General features: G+C 47.8%; 1 protein-coding gene and 1 long non-coding RNA gene across 2 annotated transcripts in view; one reads left to right on the forward strand and one right to left on the reverse strand.

Annotated features, from left to right (window-relative positions):
- Positions 1–18914, reverse strand: part of LIMD1 (LIM domain containing 1) — a 71376-nt gene that overhangs the window by 6429 nt on the left and 46033 nt on the right. Inside the window, exons 3-7 of the mRNA XM_081526016.1 lie at positions 10965–11032; positions 7647–7709; positions 1645–1775; positions 1087–1138; positions 29–97 (exon numbers count right to left, since the gene is read on the reverse strand). Coding sequence (XP_081382142.1) covers positions 29–97; positions 1087–1138; positions 1645–1775; positions 7647–7709; positions 10965–11032 — 383 coding nt within the window. The remainder of the gene's footprint in view (positions 1–28; positions 98–1086; positions 1139–1644; positions 1776–7646; positions 7710–10964; positions 11033–18914) is intronic.
- On the forward strand, positions 100–18280 carry LOC145520178 (uncharacterized). The gene is made up of 6 exons (XR_014064285.1): positions 100–497; positions 4541–4659; positions 12285–12582; positions 15364–15493; positions 16341–16515; positions 16766–18280. It is a non-coding gene; the product is annotated as an uncharacterized LOC145520178 (long non-coding RNA).

Consider the following 18914-nt stretch of genomic DNA (forward strand, 5'->3'; position numbering starts at 1 on the left):
CTTCTAGGGCAGGGAGGGGCCTGCCTACCTCACAGTGGTAACACTCCACGTGATAGTCTCTGTCCATGGACACGACACGGATGGTCTCGTCTGAACCCTAGACCAAAAGAGAGCAAGAACCAGAGGCTAGCTGGGGGGCCATTGGGCTCTGCTGCCAGGGGGTGGGGGAGGGCTCCGGGGTAGCAAGACAGTGGCCTTAGGAGAAGAGCAGGAATCAGCCGTGGATACTAACAGTGGCAGGAAAAGGGACACAATTAGGGGATGAGGGGAAGTGAGAGGGATGTAGGTCTACCATCTGGAATGCTGGAGTCAACAGTGAAAAGACCACCTATGTGGTCTTGTTCATCTCTCGTCATCTAATCTGGGAGTTAGTATCGAGTCAAAGAATACTTTGCAGGGACTTCCCCACATGTCCACTGCAGGGGGCATGGGTTCGATCCCTGGTTGGGGAACGAAGATCTCACACGCTGTGTGGCACGGCCAAAAAAAGAATAAGAGTAAGAAAAAATTTTTTTAAAGAAATTGACCCAATTATAGGGACAGATAAGAGTGTAAGAAGGGCACCAGGCTCAGGAAGGCAGCTAATAAGAGGGAGGCTTCTTGGTGCAGACACCACCATCTCAGAGCTGAGCTTTTAGAATTTTTAAACAGGTATAAGAACAGGGCTTCCTGGGTAGCTCAGCTGATAAAGAAACCACCTGCAATGCAGGAGATCCTGGTTCAATTCCTGGGTCAGGAAGTTCCCCCGGAGAAGGGATAGGCTACCCACTCCAGTCTTCTTGGGCTTCCCTGGTGGCTCAAACGGTAAAGAATCTGCCTGCAATGCAGGAGACCTGGGTTCGATCCCTGGGTTGGAAAGATCCCCTGGGGAAGGGCATGGCAACCCACTCCAGTATTCCTGCCTGGAGAATTCCCATGGGCAGAGGAGCCTGGTGGACTACAGTCCACAGGGTCGCAAAGAGTTGGACGTGACTGAAGCGACCTAGCACAGCACAGCGTAAGAACAGGACACAGATTTTGTAAATGACCCAGGGAGATAGTCATGTCTCGGAAGACCTCAGGAGCAGAGCTGAGAAATCATCTTACCTCAGGAGGAAGGATGGGAAGGCCACAGGCTGCACACTTGGGGGCCAACACCCTGTGGGGTGAAGCAGAGAGCAGTCGGGCTCGCCCCGCCTCCCACCTGTCACCCATCACATGAACCCCCCTATGAAGACAGGCCTGGCACACTCTTGGGACTATTGCTTTGGGCTTATTCGCCAGCAGTAACAAGCGCATGTGGTCCCCTCACTCCACTGGGGGTGTGGAGGCCAGCCCTGAATCGGTGCCTGTTGAAGTCTGGTAAGGCTGGAGCCACAGGGCTTGGCAAACTTCTCTAGCAGCCTAGCCAGGAATCCGATTATAGGTTTCTTTGGTCCTGCTTTCCCAGTGAACATAATTCTTTAACCAGTTCCTGTCCGCATCGGCATCCACTGATCCCAAGACCCGGGGTGCACCCCTCCAAACCACTGCACGTCGGCTGCACCATGGACAGCGGTGCAAACAGCCTGCAGCCTCCACGGGTTCCCCACCCTCCACTCTGCAGGGCTGCAGCCAGCATGGCTGGAGCAAGCAGCTCTTCCCACCCCACCCACCCTTCCTTACTTGTGGTAATCCCGGACACAGTAGATCTTGTTCTCTGAGTCCACGGTGAAGGGCACCCCATCCAAACACTCATTACAGATGACACAGCGGAAGCAGCCGGGGTGGTAGGACTTCCCCAGGGCCTGCAGGATCTGAGGGCACAAAAGGAAGAGGCCAGGACTCAGCAGGGATTATAGGGAAGGAAGGGAGAGACACATCCGACCAAGGGACCATATGAGCAACTGTCACCCTCAAACCAGTGAATCCTAAAGGAAATCAACCCTGAATACTCATTGGGAGGACTGATGCTGAAGCTGAAGCTCCAATACTTTGGCCACCTGATGGGAAGAGCTGACTCATTGGAAAAGACCCTGATGCTGGGAAAAATTGAAGGCAAAAGGAGAAGGTGGTGGCAAAGGATGAGACGGTTAGATAACATCACCGATTCAATGGACATAAATATAAGCAAACACCAGGAGATAGCGGAGGAGAGAGGAGGCTGGTGTGCTGCAGTTCATGGGGTCGCAAAGAGTAGGATATGACTTAGCAACTGAACAACACCCTCATCCCAGTTTCACTTGGACCAAGTCAAAAGATGATGACAGACTTCCCTGGCGGTCCAGTGGTTAAGACTTCACTTTCCAATGCAAGGGGTGTGGGTTCGCTCCCTGGTTGGGGAGCTAGGATCCCACATGCCTTCAGGCCAGAAAACCAAAATACAAAACAGAAGCCATATTGTAACAAATATCATAAAGACTTTTAAAAATGGTCCACATCAAAACAATTCTTACAGAAAAAAAAAAAAAGATGAGGAGGAAGGAAAGGCTAACTGAGTTACAGGAATAAACAGGAGGAAACCAAACAGGCTCCTTCTCCAGCACTTATAAATCTCCAGGAGGGACGGTTCTCTATCAAAACCATGATCCACTGTACGAAATGATGCAAACCAAAGCCATGAGAAGACCCACCCCAGATTTGGGAAGCGGCTAGTACAAGGGAAGACAAAAGTGAACTCCATAAGGAAACAGCAGAGCTCAGAAAAAACCTCTTAACCTTCTCCCTCCTGGGCGCTCCTTCTAAGCAGCTTTGTCTCCGAAGCCGTTATAATCCAGAAGCCGTGACTCTTATCTCAAATCCAAGTGTAAGGAAAGCCTCTTTGTGACTGCTGCTCTTAAACACAGCCAGGAGAAAGCCCCGGGCACCTCCTTTCTCTAAGCGCCATTTGATCTGCATGTGGCTGATACCTGGGACTGTCAGAGGCCATCCTGAAACCAGGACAGCCTAGACGCGGAAGGTGGGAGAGAAATGCACATCTCAGTGATGGAGGTGGGCCACCAAATTAACTCTCCACCGAACTGCCTACCCCCCAGCCTCTTAGGTGAGATAAAACATTTTTCCTGTTAACTTCAATGGTTCTCAAAGTTTTGCCTCTGGACCTGCAACATCAGTATCCTTTGGGAACTTAATTAAAATGCACATTCTTGGGCGCTGTCCCAGCAATGGGAGTTTTAATATAGTGAGTCCAAAGCAAGCAAAAGTTTGGGAACCACTAGCTTCTCAAACTTGAGCTGAGTTTCTGTGATTTGCAGCTCAAAGTACCTCCAATAATTCAGCAGCAGATTCGTTTCTGGGATTACCTGCACCATAACACTCAGCACAAACAACACAACCGTGGAATCAATGCCAGTGAGCCTGCACCAAAATGCCCATTGGCGAGGAACGTACAAAATAGTCATGAGCTATGACCCAGCAATCCCACTGCTGGGCATACACACTGAGGAAACCAGAATTGAAAGAGACGCGTGTACCCCAATGTTCATCGCAGCACTGTTTACAATAGCCAGGACATGGAAGCAACCTAGATGTCCATCAGCAGACGAATGGATAAGGAAGCTGTGGTACATATACACAATGGAATATTACTCAGGCATTAAAAAGAATACATTTGAATCGGTTCTATTGAGATGGATGAAACTGGAGCCCATTATACAGAGTGAAGTAAGCCAGAAAGAAAAACAACAATACAGTATACTAATGCATATATATGGAATTTGAAAGATGGTAACGATAACCCTATATGCGAGACAGAATAAGAGACACAGATGCATAGAACAGTCTTATGGACTCTGAGGGAGAAGGTGAGGGTGGGACGTTCTGGGAGAATAGCATTGAAACATGTATATTATCGTATGTGAAACAGAACACCATTCCAGGTTCAATGCATGAGACAAATGCTCAGGGCTGGGGCAATGGGATGACCCAGAGGGATGGGATGGGGAGGGAGGTGGGAGGGGGGTCCAGGATGGGGAACACATGTAAACCCATGGTTGATTCATGTCAATGTATGGCAAAAACCACTACAATATTGTAAAGTAATTAGCTCCCAACTAAAATACATGAATTTATTAAAAAAAAAAAAATAGTCATGAGCATCCCCAAGTAGGACCACACAGAAAGCCTCCCACCAGGCAGAAGAAGGGGACTTGGAACTAAACAGAACCTCGGCAGAGGGTCGTGAGTTCCGTGGGAAAGCTGTGCTGTGTCCTGGCTCCTTCCAGCGCCCGATGCTGCCTGCAGAGGCCAATGTCACGCCTCACAGCTTGCAGTCCGGGAAGCACCAGGAGGACATAGTGCTAGTCCAGCTCTCCTCAAAAAGCTCAGCTTTCAAGTTTCCTCATTCCCTCTGGGATTTCATTAACCTCCCAGGCTCCTCAAGCTGCCAAAGTAGGAAGAACAAGCGGCCAGGCTTCAAAGATTCCTTGGCAATCTGGACCTTGGAATGCACTTTGTCCCAGACTAATGCTGTCGTGGCAGAAACAGACCCTTAAATTAATTTAACCCACACTGTGCCAGAAGTACAGTAGGGTAATGATGCCATTTTGCTGCATTCTGACTAGCTGTAATAATTTTTTTTCAGGTGGGAAATGCCCAGTTCCAACCTCCAAGCCCAGAGTATTTCCCTCAATGAACAAAGATGGAGCAGAGACAGACAGTTTACATCATGAGCTGGACAACTGATTTGTAACTGAAGGAATGGTAACTGCAGGAATCTTTCTCTGTATTGTAATGATTCTTTGTGGCAATTATGAGTTCTATTGTTAAAACTAAGTGTCACTATTAGACAGACATTGGCTGAAAGTTTTCAAGTCTGAGAGCAGACCTATAAGAATCCAGGGGCGACTTGGCTTGATCTCATGGGGTAGAGAAGGTCTCCAAACTCAGTTCCTTTCCTTCCTGTATGCACAGGCTAATCCTTATGCCTTTCAACTGGGAGTGGTTTTGTAACTTTCTTTGATCAACAGAATGAGGAAGGGGGACTTCCCTGGCAGTTCAGTGGTTAAGACTCCAGGCTATCAATTCCAGGGGCACGAGTTTGATCCCTGGTCAAGGAACTAAGATCCCATGTGTCCCTCAGCATAGCCAAAAAAAAGAGAATGAGAAAGAAATGATGTTCTGAGATTTTTTAAGTCAATGATGAAAGAAAACTGGTAGCTTCCACTTCCTCTCTCTTGTTGAAAGGAAGCCCAGGCTAGACTATAGAGTAAGATTAGTGGCCACAGGGAGAGAAGCCTGGAGGGTGAGAAGTCACCTTGTGCACCAGTTGAGCACAGCTAAGTAAGTGACCCCAGCCATTGCCACATGGAGCAGAACTGCCCTGTCAAGCCTTGACCTAATTCTTCACCCATGGAATCATGATCAACAATATTCATGTACCAACAGATAAGGGCTTCCCAGGTGGCTCAGTGGTAAAGAATCCACCTGCCAATGCAGGGGATGTGGGTTCGATCCCCTGGGTGGGAAGATCCCTTGGAGTCGGAAATGGCAACCGACGACAGCATTCTAGCCTGGAAAATCCCATGGACAGAGGAACCCGGAAGCCTACAGTCCACAGGGTGGCAAAGAGTCAGACACAACTGAGCGACTGAGCACACACACACAGCAATAGGTAAGCGAAACACCCTGAGACCCAGAGAAGGCTTAGTACATTGAGCAATAAGAACAGGGTACAGTCACGTTCATAAATTTGGACACTGTTGGCCTCATATATGGTAGGTTTGTCAGAAGGGCTCTAAAATCAAGGGCAAAATCAGCTAGAGAAAAGGAGCCCTGTGGAGTCGGGCAGGGACCTGGGGAAGGTGGGAGTGAGGCAGGCTCCACCTGCCTCCTCCAGGGGGATGGCTGGAGGGCCATGTTCTGACGGAGGCCTCAGCCGCTTATGAGGACACTGCTCACGGGGCCACGCTGTGCTGTGCTGCGTCAGAGCCCGGAGTGCAGCAGGGTCTCCTCCGCTCTGGTTCTCTGTTTTCTACATGTCAGCATAAAACCAGCTTATGTCCATCAAAGACATGCCTACGAGTGTTCACGGCAGCTCAGTCATAAATGGTCCAAAACTGGAAAACACCCAAATCCCCATCTGCAGGAGAATGGATAAATAAATGGTGCTTTATCCACACAGTGAAATTCTACTTAGTGATGAGAAGAAATGAACTTACAATACATGCAACAACATGGATGAATCGCCAAAACATTTTCTAAGTGAGAAAAGGCAGATCAAAGGAGTCTTTACTGTATGATTCTACAGTATGGAGTTCCGGGACCAGTGAAACAAGTCTGGGGCCACAGAGGTCAGAAGGGTGGGTGTCTTTCTGGATATGGGAAATGTTCTAGATCTTGATCTGTGTGGTGTTGACACATAGGTATAGTGGTAAAGAACCTGCCTGACAATGCAGAAGATGCAGGAGATGGGGGTTAGATCCCTGGGTGGGGAAGATCCCCTGGAGACAGAAACAGCACCCGATTCCAGTATTCTTGCCTGGGAAAGCCCATGGACAGAGGAGCCTGGTGGGCTACAGCCCATGGGGTCGCAAAGACACAACTGAGGTACTAAGCACACAGACACATAAACATTCATTCAGCTGTGCACGTAAGATGTGCACCCTCTGGGTTGTTTCTCAATAAAAAACGGTAAAAGAAAAAAAAATACAACTAACAATTCACTTCGCCAGAATAGAATTAATGGCTCAGCTTAGAGAGGGATTTAACTCTTGCAATGAAAAGAATGGGATATAATGATTCTCTCTGACCAATACATGAAAGAAATCCAACAGGGCCGATGTCCAGTGGTGGACAATTTGAACCCTGTATTCATAAACCTCACAACCTGAGGAGGCCAGGAAGGAAGACCTGTCCCCACTCAGGACAAGCGCAGAGAGCCATGGCTGAGCGAGGAATGGAGAGGATAAAACCTGCTCCCTGTTCTGTTATCTCAGAACTAACGATGGGGCCCCAACCCTCATCTTAGGAAATGATTAAGCTAGGAAGAACATGGGGGAAAAACAACTGTGTTTATCTGATTTTTCTGTAGCCGATTCCAAAGCAGCTAAGATTTCTCCATGAAAACACGATCCATTTGACATCTCACCTGGGATGCCAAAAAGATCAGAGAAGATCAAAGAGAGGCCAACATGACGTGAACAGCCCAGAGGAGGCGTGCACCCTCAGAAATGACCCTGTATGGACTGCACGGTGAAGGATGCTAATTCCAGTAAAAGCCAAATGCGGGGCTACTACAGCAAGCAAGCTGTATGGGGTCTTCTTTAAATGAAACCAGCCATAGGGACTTCCCTGGTGGTCCAGTGGTTAAGAATTGCCTGCCAGTGCAGGGGACATGGGTTCGATCCCTGGTCTGGGGAGACGCCACATGTTGCAGGGCAACTAAGCCCAGGACCCGCAACTACTGAAGCCCATGTACCTAGAGCCAGTGCTCCGAAACAAGAGAAGCCACTGCAGTGAGAAGCCCACGCAACCGCAACTAGACAGAAGGCCCCACTTGCCGCAACTAGAGAGAAGCCTGCACAGAGACGAAGACCCAGCAGAGCCACAAATAAATAAAAATAAAACCAGCCATGATCACAAAGCACGGTAGGAAACATTGTTTTCAATTATTAATTAATTTTTTCCTGTTAATGCCTCCCCCTCCCACCACGTTATCAATATTACCTTGTTCGCTTGACCCTACTCACCATGTCCATGATCAGATGTCCACAGAGAAAACACCTATCAGCGGACTGCTGGAAACCAGAGTACTGCAGAGAAAAGAGAAAAGAAAGCTTAGCCCAGGCAGGGCAGATCCCCACCAGCCACGAGGATCACAAAGAATGTCTTAGAGAGACGTGTCACTCTATACAGGAATCTGTCATGTCTCTGTGGACAACAGTGTGGTGAATTACAGAATACCCTCTGCCACAAGAGCCATTACAAAAGGTAATACCGCTCATCTCTCAACAGCTGCACCCAGGCATCCATGACAGGCCAGGCTCTGCATTAAGAGGCTGTGCAGAGAGAGGCATCAGCCTCTAATCCAGTGGTTCTCAAGACACATTCCCTGGCATCACCTGAGAACTTGTCAGAGAGCAAATTCTTAAGCTCCACCTCAGACCTACTGAATTGGAAAATTGGGAACTAGGGGCAGGGGGTGGGGGGGAGCAGCAATCTGGGTTTTTGCAAGCCTTCCAGGGAATTCTGATGCATGCTCAAGTGTGAGACTGTTGCTCTAAATTTTCAAAACAATTCTGCAAGGTATATATTACACTGTTTCTCAAATGGAAACAAAGGGAAGCTCAGAGAGGTTAAGTTACTTTCTCATGGTCACAAAGCCTATCGGGGTAAGGATGGGATTCAAACTCAAGTCTGGGTCTGGTTAAAAAGCCAGTGCCTTGATGGAAGCATATATACTACCATAGGTAAAATAGATAGCCAATGGAAATTTGCTGTATGACTCAGGGAACTCAAACTGGGATTCTGTAACAACTTAGAGGGGTGGGAAAGGGTGAAGGTGGGAGGGAGGTTCAAGAGAGAGGGGACATAATAACTAACTCATGTTGATGTACAGCAGAAATCAAACCAATATTGTAAAGCAATTATCCATCAATTAAAAATAAATAATTTTTTAAAAAGCCAATGACTTTTACAATTCGCTTCAAAGAAACTTACCTTATCTCACCAAAATACACACTCTCACACACACACACACACACAGCTGGAATCTGGAAAGAAATGAGGAACTCACCTCAGAAAACAGACTAAATACTACACACTGGAAGACACTAGAAGCTTAGATATTGCAAATACAACTTAACAAGGGAAATGTAATAGAAAGGAAGGTGGAAAAGAAAAGGGAAATTTTCTGGAACCCTACACCCCATAGTACAGGGGTTTGCTGCCTGGTACTTCCTCCTGATTCTAGGGGAAACAGTTCTTCATTTTTTAATTTTATTTATTTTTATTTTTGGCTGTGTTGGGTCTTCCTTTCTGCATGTGGGCTTCCTCTAGCCGCAGCAAGTGGGGGCTACTCTCTAGTTGCGGTGCACGGGCTTCTCACTGCAGTGACTTCTGTTACTGTGAAGCATGGGCTCTAGGCATGTGGGGGTTGGCAGTTGAGGCGCATGGGCTTAGCAGTTGTAGCTCCCGGGTCCTAGAGCACTGGCTTGGTTGTGGTGCACGGGGTTATTTGCCCTGTGATAAGTGGGATCTTCCCGGACCAGAGAAGTTCTTTATTTTTGTTTGAGATCCAGCCTTGCTCTGCCACCCTGTGGTCCCATGACTTCTGTGGGGCTGGCCCCCCGTGCTAGGTTCCGAGGCAAGGACCTGGTCAATCAGAGCCTTGCATGCCTCCAACACCCATGACTTTGCCCAGGCATGGGCAGATAACCCACCAAGAGCCCATGAGACTCTAGGAGCAGGACAGGCACTCAGCCCATCGGATCTGAAGCTAGGAGACAGTCAACTCTGCTATGGCACCACCATCTGACAATCACATACACAGCACCAGTGACTAAAGTGAACGCGTGGGAGGAAATGACCCCCTGAGGGCATGCAGGAATTGGTTTCCTTGGGTTTGCTTGTCTGTTACTGGCAAACATGAGTCATCATGAGTCAACCCACACGTCCACGAAGAAGCTGGTCCTGAGCCATCTCTGAGTCTCACATTGGTCATCCCACTGACCGGGCATGGCTCCTTGCCTGGCACTGTGTTAGGGTCTGAAGATGTAAAGGTGAAGCAGCGTGTTCCTCCCTCCCTAGGAACTTCCGGTCAAGTCAAGGGAAGACTTGTAAATAAACAGGCACTGCGCTAACCGCCGGCCAGAAAAGGCCAAGGGCGGCAGCACAGAGGAGGGGTGACCCACTTTGAGGCCCCGGGGAACATCCAGGCTGTCGGGGGATCTGGGCAAACAAAGACCAAAGGCATTCCAGGCAGCGGACACAGCGCAGACTCCAGCACACAGGGTGGGACGTCAGCGAGCAGAGAACCACAAGCCCCAGAGTGAGTGAGACGCAAAGCTGCGAGGGAGGCTGCCCAGACCGCAGGGAGCTTCCGCGCATGCGCTGAACCCTGGCACCCGGCCTGGGCGGCGAGGCCGTGCAGCTGGGTGCGGGCAGAGGAGCCACAGGGGCCCAGGGACCAGGCGGTGGCACCGGTGCCTGGCCGCGCTCTAGGAGGGAGAGGAAGGATGCGGGGTGCAGGAAGAATCTAGGGCCCTATTCTCAGAGACGAAGTCCCAGGCAAGGCAGCTTTTTGGCTTCAGGTGACTCTCAATGGAGTGGGAGGGCTGGGGGGCAATCCTGAGTCTGCCCGGTAGGCAAGGAGACTGTGAGCAGCTGGCCTCAGAGGTGCCCACAGGGCTGGAGTTCAGCTCTGGAACTTGTTGGCACATGGATGGACTTACAGCGAGTGGGAGAGGCAGGATGAGACATAAGGGGGGCCCGGATCCCAGAGAGAGAGTTAAGCGCCGGGTGGAGGGGCTTCCCTGGTGGCTCGGTGGTGAGAAGCCTCCTTGCCCATGTAGGAGGTGCAGATTCCACCCCTGATCCAGGAAGACCCCACATGCTGCGGGGCAGCTAAGCCTGGGAGCCACAGCTACTGAAGCCCGCATTCCTAGAGCCTGCGCTCCTCAACAAGAGAGGCCAGCGCAATGAGAAGCCTGCGCGCCAAAACTAGAGAGGAGCCCTCACTTGCCACAACTAGAGAAAAGCCGGAGCAGCAGGAAGACCCAGCGCAGCCAGAAATAAAATAAAATAATTTTAAAAATTAAAAAAAAAAAGAGCTGGGTGGAGATGGGCAGAGATGGGCAAGACACAAGAAGCCAGGCTGAGTGACCGTAAAGACCCTGAAAAGCACAGAGCTCTGCATATTGTCATTTGCCTGGGAACGTGGACCACTCCCCTGCTCCTGCAATAGAAAAGACTGGACTCCTTTCTCCAGCGGTGCGGCCTCCAGGGGGCGCTGGGGGGCCACAGAGTTAGACCACCTCCTGCCAGGCCTGCTTGGGTGACAAACTCACCAGGAAGTCTTCCTCACAGAACACTTTGCCGTTGACGAAATAAAATGCTTTTCCTCTCAGCTTCCGGCCTAAGGAAAAAGCACAAAAGCAGGGTAAGAAGAAAATGTTTATATGCAGTGGGAAAGGAGCCAAGAAGGGCAAAATCTTGTAAAGCAGAAATAATCATGCAAAAAACAATGCCAACTGTTAGTAACAGTTTCTGGTTTCTGGAAGGTGACGTGACCCTTGGTAACAGGCAGACTCAGGCCAGAAGACAGGGTTCCCTGATGGGTGCTGCTTGGCAGGCTGACTTGGGAATCATCCGATACCTACTTCTCGCGCCTCCTCTCTGCTGAGAAAGAAGCCACTGAGACGCTGGGTGACAAGATGGCAGCGGCACCCACATGTGGGGGGACCAGCTTCTCCTGTGAAGCTGAGAGTCGGACATGACTGAGTGACTTTCGCTTTCATAGTACGCTCAGCAGGAAGGCCCTGACCCTCTCCTGGCTTCAACAGATCCTTTGTGTGGTGTTAGCTGCTGCCAGATTTACTGTTATGTCACTATTGCCCCAACCCTCTGATTGGTTCCTCTAGAACGGTTTAATGCTCTGAACATGTGCTACATTACCTGAGGATGTAACTATAATTTTAACTCAGCCTTGGGCTAAGAGGGCTTGGTAATCGTCTAACCCAGGGCAATAAATTGAATAGAAGGAAAGCAAGTCAGGGATAAGAAGATGGCTACAACATAGTATTAGTTTCTAAAATGCATAAAGAACATCAATAATCCTGAGAAAAAGACAACTGTGTGTGTGTTTGTATACCTAGACAAGGATAAACATGCAGACTCATATGACTGCAAAAATAAGTGTATGCTCATACATACATGTAAACCGAATGTCAATAGTCACCTCTGAGTAAAGGAAACGGTGATTTTTATTCGTTTTTTTTTTCCCCTGCAATCACTACGTATATTACTTTTATTGCCTGAACAACAAACTTTAATGGACTAAGAGAGTGTGAAGGGCAAGGGGATGTATGTTAGAAGTCTTTAGCTCTCCAAACTTTCCTTCTGTCCTCTCCTCAGAGTTGTTCTAGGAGGTTCTCATTATAGAACCTTCACAAGCATTTCCCAACTAAACTAGGGTAACAAGAATGAGTACCTACAGCTCAATGATTTTGGGATCCCTATAACAGAATCCTCTGACATCCATAGAAGTTCAATTTAATTACATTACTGACTTACAATTCTCCCTTCTATAAAAAGATTCCAGAGGACTCAGTTTTAGAAAGGAAATAAGAACTAACAAGAGTATCTTTTCCACCTTGTGCCCCGACCAGGCTCAGGGTGAGAACGAATGTGCTGCTTCCCTACAGCCAAGGTGACAGGGACACAAAGGGCCCACCGTTCAGAGGAGCTGCCCAGACATGCAGGAAAACAGTCTCCCCGCCACACACACCGTCTGGCTGCAAGTCTGTGGCGCGCCCTGGCTCTGCCCTGGGGTGTCCCAACCAGGATGAACCAGTGCTGACGAGAGCCAGGAAGCGAGGCTGCAGCTGCTGAGGAGGTCACTAGAGGGAGCAAGGAGGCTGCCGGAAACGCACAGGACCCAGAGAGAGAGAAAGCGTCTGAGCTAAGGTGTGGAGAAAACCCAGCTCTTGGAATGGGATCCAGGACGTTCTAAGGAATCTCAGCAGGAGCTTTTTGATTTAATAGAGGGTAGATCACCTCTCTTCCAAAAATCACAGAGGAAAAGGATCACACACGCCAAACTCAAACCCTGTAGCATTTTTTTTTTTTTAATAGAAACAAGATTATATTAACAGTTCGAAAGACAGTCACACACCCAAGGGTCTCTTCAATTACAGAAACTGCTCGTCCTGATGGGAGCAACAAAGGACATTATTCTCTTCCTAGGTTCCCTTAGAAACACATTGTGATGAGTCACAAAGAGGTATAGCAGGTCACTTGGCAAATGGGACATTCTCCAAGCAGATGTAGAGGTGGGATGGAACGTGCCTTGGAAGCATCTGTCAGGGAGAAAGAAGGAGTTTATCTCCTCGGTTCTTTCCTATCTTCTGTTAACCACTGGTTAGTACTCACCCTGTGGGAAGTTAACTCCTCCTCACTTCAAGGTGACTCGCCCAGTCCTTTCAGTGGCACTTAGGATGCCATATCCCATTCCCCGTGACATGGCAGTTCATCCAGCTCGGTAGGGGAAAGGAAGATCTGAAAGCCCTAGGCTTGCGGTTGGTCAGTATGGCTGCACGGCAGCAGCTACGGAGGGTCCATCACTCCCTCTCGAGTGACTGGCAAGTCCCCACTGGCGACACAGCACGGGACATGAATGGAGCCTTTGGAAAGAGGGATGCAGTTGGTTTCAAGGTGTTATGGTGTTACAGTACTCCTGAATGAAGAAAGCTAGGGAGACACCCACATTCCTAGCCCTCCTCCCCTAGGGTAGTTCAGTTCAATTCAGTCACTCAGTCATGTCCGACTCTTGGCGACTGTAGCATTCCAAGAAAGATAACAAGAGCTTTTTCACATCTGATAACAAAGATTTTTTTAAACAATCACATCTGTTTGTGATGGCCGTCAGTGCATATTTCTGTAAGCTACAGAGAAGAGTGTAAAATGATAAGCTCACCCTGGAGAGGAAACTCTTAAATTATTTATCTCTGACTCAGTGGGGCTGTCTGGGAGTTAGCTTAGGGAATGAATCAAAACTATGAATAAATGTTTACTTGGATCCAAACTGGCAGTCTTAGAGGAAATGATCACCTAAAGCAGAGTACATTTAAATGTAACATGTAGCCATTTAAAATACCCTTCAAATAAGTGTTTCAGTGGTATGAGAAAATGCTTTACTATAGAAGGATACTCAAATTATGTTAGTAAGGGAAAAACGCAAAAGCTAGATACCTGTACCTGCATTTACAGCACAATTCCATTTTGGTAACCTAAACCCACACACACACCATTGATGTGAAAAAAAAAAAGGAAGACTGCACACTTAAAACTAATAGTTTCTAGCACTCATCGATAGTACTACAGGAAAATTTCACTTTCTATTTTATATTTTTCTTTCAAAAACTTATCTAATGTTATATAGCACTGATAGGCTTATTTAAGGGAAATCTAACTTACCACTTTATACTTTTCAATATTTACAAAATTTTTCTATTATTAAATACAGTAGAAGATGGTATAAGAGAAATTTCACCTTCTGCTTCACACATTTTTAATTTTTCTAGAATCATGTATTAATAATCTGAGAAACAATACTTTCTTCTTAATTTTCAAGTAAAACTCATGTAATAATGTGAAAAGTAAAAAAAAAAAAAAAAAGTAAGATTCAATTATGTAATAAAGAAATTTAAAGAAAAAATACTGGAGAGGAAATCTGTCAAGAATGACAGTGCCTCTGACTAGACATACATGGTATCTGAATGACTGTGGGGGGTGAGGGGGGAATTAACTACTTGTTTGCTTCTTTATACTCTCCTAAAGTTCCCCAAACTTCATAATGGGCAGGTGTCAGTTTGATGATCATTCTAAAAAGTGCCCAACTGGCTAGACAAATCCTCTCCCTGCCAGGTCCCGGAGCTGAGGAGTCCCATATCCAGACCCCAGAGGCGAGGGGTGGGGGCAGCAGACAAAGGTTGCATCTATATTTCCTTTATGGGTGTTGGAGAAGACCCTTGAGAGTCCCTTGGACTGCAAGGAGATCCAACCAGTCCATCCTAAAGGAGATCAGTCCTGGGTGTTCATTGGAAGGACTGATGTTGAAGCTGAAACTCCAATACTTTGGCCACCTGATGCAAAGAGCTGACTCATTGGAAAAGACCCTGATGCTGGGAAAGATTGAAGGTGGGAGGAGAAGGGGACGACAGAGGATGAGATGGTTGGATGGCATCACCAACTCAACAGATGTGGGTTTGGGTAAACTCCGGGAGTTGGTGATGCACAAGGAGGCCTGGCGTGCTGCAGTTCACGGGGTTGCAGAGTCGGACACGACTGAGCGACTGAACTGAATTGAACCAAAAAAATATAAATACACAAGGATTTCTGCCACAGACCCAAGAAGGTGGGGCCTTCCTCTGCTCTGAAGGACTCAAACTCTAGTTTTCACGAAAGTTTTAAAAGATCCGCGCCCCCACACCCAGTTTAGAAACTGACTTCCACACCCATAGTTAGTTTGCATTTTGTCAAAGTGAGAGAAAGAAACTAACATCTGTCGAAGGCCTCCTGTTGTTTCAAGTACCGTATTTAGAAGTTTCAAACACTAAAAAACAGTTTTTAAAGTGTCTGAATACACTGCCACACATGTTACTACATCATTAGTCCCCTTTCTGTTCCCACCTTCCATGTTCCTTTCACAGAGGCATTTCACAAACCACTCCCTGTCTCCTACTCTAGGATGCATTCAGCAGCGAAAGAATTCACCAAAGAATTAGGCAGAAATAGGACTCATCACGCGTCAACATCACGGAGCAGTGCGGGGATGCAGGATCTGGGGATCACTGGACATGACAGCCAGTCATCTGCGGTCAGCAGTCTGGGTTTCCTCTTCTCTTTCATAAATACACCATGTGTTGCTGTTAACTCGCTAAGTCATGTCTGACTCTTTGAGACCCCATAGACTGTAGCCCACCAGGCTCCTCTGTCCATGGGATTTCCCAGGAAAGAATACTGGAGTGGTTTGCCACTTCCTTCTCCAGGGGATCTTCCCGAGCCAGGGATCAAACGCACGTCTCCTGCATTGGCAGGCGGATTCTTTACCACTGAGCCACCAGGGAAGCCCTAAAGATATCATGGAAAGTGAGTATGAGTTGCTCAATTATGTCCAACTCTTTGTGACCCACGGACTGTAGCCTGCCAGGTTCCTCTGTCTATGGAATTCTCCAGGCAAGAATACTGGAGTGGGTAGCCATTTCCTTCTCCAGGGCATCTTCCCGACCCAGAGACTGAACCCAGGTCTCCTGAATTGCAGGTGGGTTCCTTACTATCTGAGCCACCAGGGCACTTACAGGTCAAACAATACCATCTCCACTTCATACATTAGGAAGGCTCAGCGAGGTTCCCCTGGGTAATAAGTGGGCAGGTTGGAAGCCAGGCTGTCTGACACTGATGTGTGTGCTTGTTCCATTGTACCATGAGCCCACCTGCGTGGTTTAACATTTGCTGAGTGCACACCATCATGTGGAATCCAGTCTCTCTCTCCCTACTAGGGAATGGAGAAGGGCGTTTTCATTTTTTAAAGTGCTTTCTATGTACTGGGCACTTTACCTACCCTGTATCCCTTTAACTGTCTTGGCCATTCTGTAAAAATGCCTTGCGATGGCACCCATGTGGGATATAATTTGACTGGTGACGACCCCCATCTTCTACCCTAGGCATACTGAAGGAAGGTAAGGCCATGCAGAAACCAGCAAGCAAACTCATCTTGAAAAGCAGGGAGGCAGAAAGAAAGTATTCTCCAGGCTGAATCATTGTAGATCTAGCCAATGAAACAGACACCAATGAACTGGGAAATTCCTGGAATCACAGCCGCTGTCCTGAGAGTTCCAGGCAAGTGCGGGACCCCGAACCGTTCTCCCTGACAAATAAGCTAGAGCAGCTAAGCACCACCAGGTGGCGCTAGACCACAGCCAAGACGGGATAGGCAGGAACCACACGATGGGGCTGAGAACTCCAGGCTGGTGGGCGTTGGAGGTTGGAGGTCATCTCATTAACCCAGCAATAATGTGATCCCAGACTTTAAGCAGTTTACCTCCACTTACTGCATTACATGCAGTTTCACTGAGTCTTTGTGTTGCAGATGGGGAAACAAAAGCTAAAGAGGTCAAGCAAATTTGGCTGCGTGGCCAAGGCCAAGTACAAGAGCTGGGGTTTGAACCCAGGCCTCACAAGAAACCCACTCCAGTATTACTGCCTGGGAAATTCCACGGACAGAGGAGCCTGGTGGGCTACAGTCCATGGGGTTGCAAAGAGTTGGACACAACTGAGCAAATGAACAACAACAACAACTCACTAGTGCTAAGTCAACACTCTTCCCATCGCACTATACTATCCCTTTGCCCTGGAACAGACTGTGGGAGGGGAAGAAAGTGGATTTCTTGACCTTTCCAATCATACTTCTTCCCCATGTGACTCCCCTGAGTGGTGGTGACAAGTCACAGTCCTCACACTTCCTATGGTGGCACGTATTTGGAGCCAGCGGAGCCGTGCCAAAGCTCATACAGACCAGAAGATAAAGCAGAATGGCCAAGGCGCGAACACAGAAAACAGGCCAGCAGTTCTCAGACTTTAGCATGCTTCAGAACCACTTGGTAGGTTTGCTAACACACAAGATTTCTACGGCCCCTCCTCAGAGATTCTGACTTAGTAGGTCTGGTAAGGGCCTGAAGATCTGCCTGTCGAATGACTTTTCAGGTGATGCTGACCATGTTGGTCCAGGAACCGCATTTGGAGAACCACTGAGTTGGGCTGTGCCTCAGGCCTGTCTCTGAACCAGCATCTTCACTTGAAGAGATTCATCTTGGTCCAACAAAAGTGCTAAGCCCTGGACCGGGACTTCCCTGGTAGTCCAGGGGTTAAGAATCCACCTGCCAATGCAGGGTATGTGAGTTCCATCTCTGGTCCATGAACTCAGATCTCACACGTCACGGTGCAACTAAACCCGTGCGCCACAACTACTGAGCCCGCTTGCCCTAGAGTCTGTGCTCCGCAACGAGAAGCCACGGGAACAAGAAGCCTGCACTCTCTACAACTAGAGACTAGCCATCGAGTATCGCAACTAGGGGAGCTCCGAGCAGCAACGAAGAGCCTGTGAGCTGCAGGTAAGACTCAGTGTAGCGAAAAATAAAGAGCCAGACCATTCCTATAACAATTAGCATCAAGTATAAAGCTGTTGAGAAGGAAGGTGTGTCGGGTTACATCTTTGCAACTCCAGTTTCAGAATCATCCTGCTTCAAGCAGAGGAAGTCCCTGAAACGGGAAACAGCTGGTGATATGCATATGAAAAATATTCCAAATGAAGAGTTTTTCCAGAGCTTTGGAATATAGTAGTCAAAGTTGCTCTTTATTTTCCGATCACAACAATATACTCATAAAATATTGACTAATAAATGTACAGACTCATCAAGAATCCACTCCAAAAAGCTACTTCCCATAGATGCAGTGAATGAATATTTTATACACTTTTAAGGGGGCACCTTCAGATGAAAAATGTGGATAAAGTCAGTGTAGTTTAGTGAAGGAAAGAGCAGCTGAGGATGACAAGAGAGAGGTCGGCCACTTAGTGTGACAAATAAAACTAAACTTGCAATACTCACCATTCTTCCTGATTTCTAGAAATAGAAACAGCTCATCTATTCTGGAAAAGTAATTGGCCCTTAGCGGTAAGACTGTACCGCAAATTTGTTTCCAAAATATCTCCCTGAAAAGTAACAATGCAAAGTTTTCCCAACAATGAAGATACTTGCTGAGAGAAGTAAAAACCAGCAATCCTTCAGATATGTTTTTATTGTACTGTTCCAACTGGTAACTTCTACCTGTGCCATCCACAGTGGCTACCAGCCCATATGTGGCCATAGGTAAGTAACTCTGTATTGTTTAAAATAACATTAAAAATTCAATTCAAGGGCTTCCTTGGTGACTCAGTAGTAAAGAATCTGTCTGCCAATGCTGGGGACGTGGGTTCGATCCCTGATGCGGGAAGATTCCACATGCTGCAGAGCAACTAAGCCTGTGTGCCACCACTACTGAAGCCTGTTCACCCTGGAGCCCATGCTTCACAACAAGAGAAGCCACTGCAGTGAAAAACCCACGCACCACAAGAGAGCAGCCCCCACTTGACACAACTAGAGAAGCGTGCAGCAACGAAGACCCAGCACAGTGAAATAAATAAATTCTTTTTTTTTTAATTCAGTTCAGGAGGAGGAAACGGCAACCCACTCCAGTATTCT

This window comes from Giraffa tippelskirchi, chromosome 9, assembly GCF_054371585.1.
Source record: "Giraffa tippelskirchi isolate mGirTip1 chromosome 9, T2T-mGirTip1v1.2.pri, whole genome shotgun sequence".
Classification (NCBI taxonomy): Eukaryota; Metazoa; Chordata; class Mammalia; order Artiodactyla; family Giraffidae; genus Giraffa; species Giraffa tippelskirchi.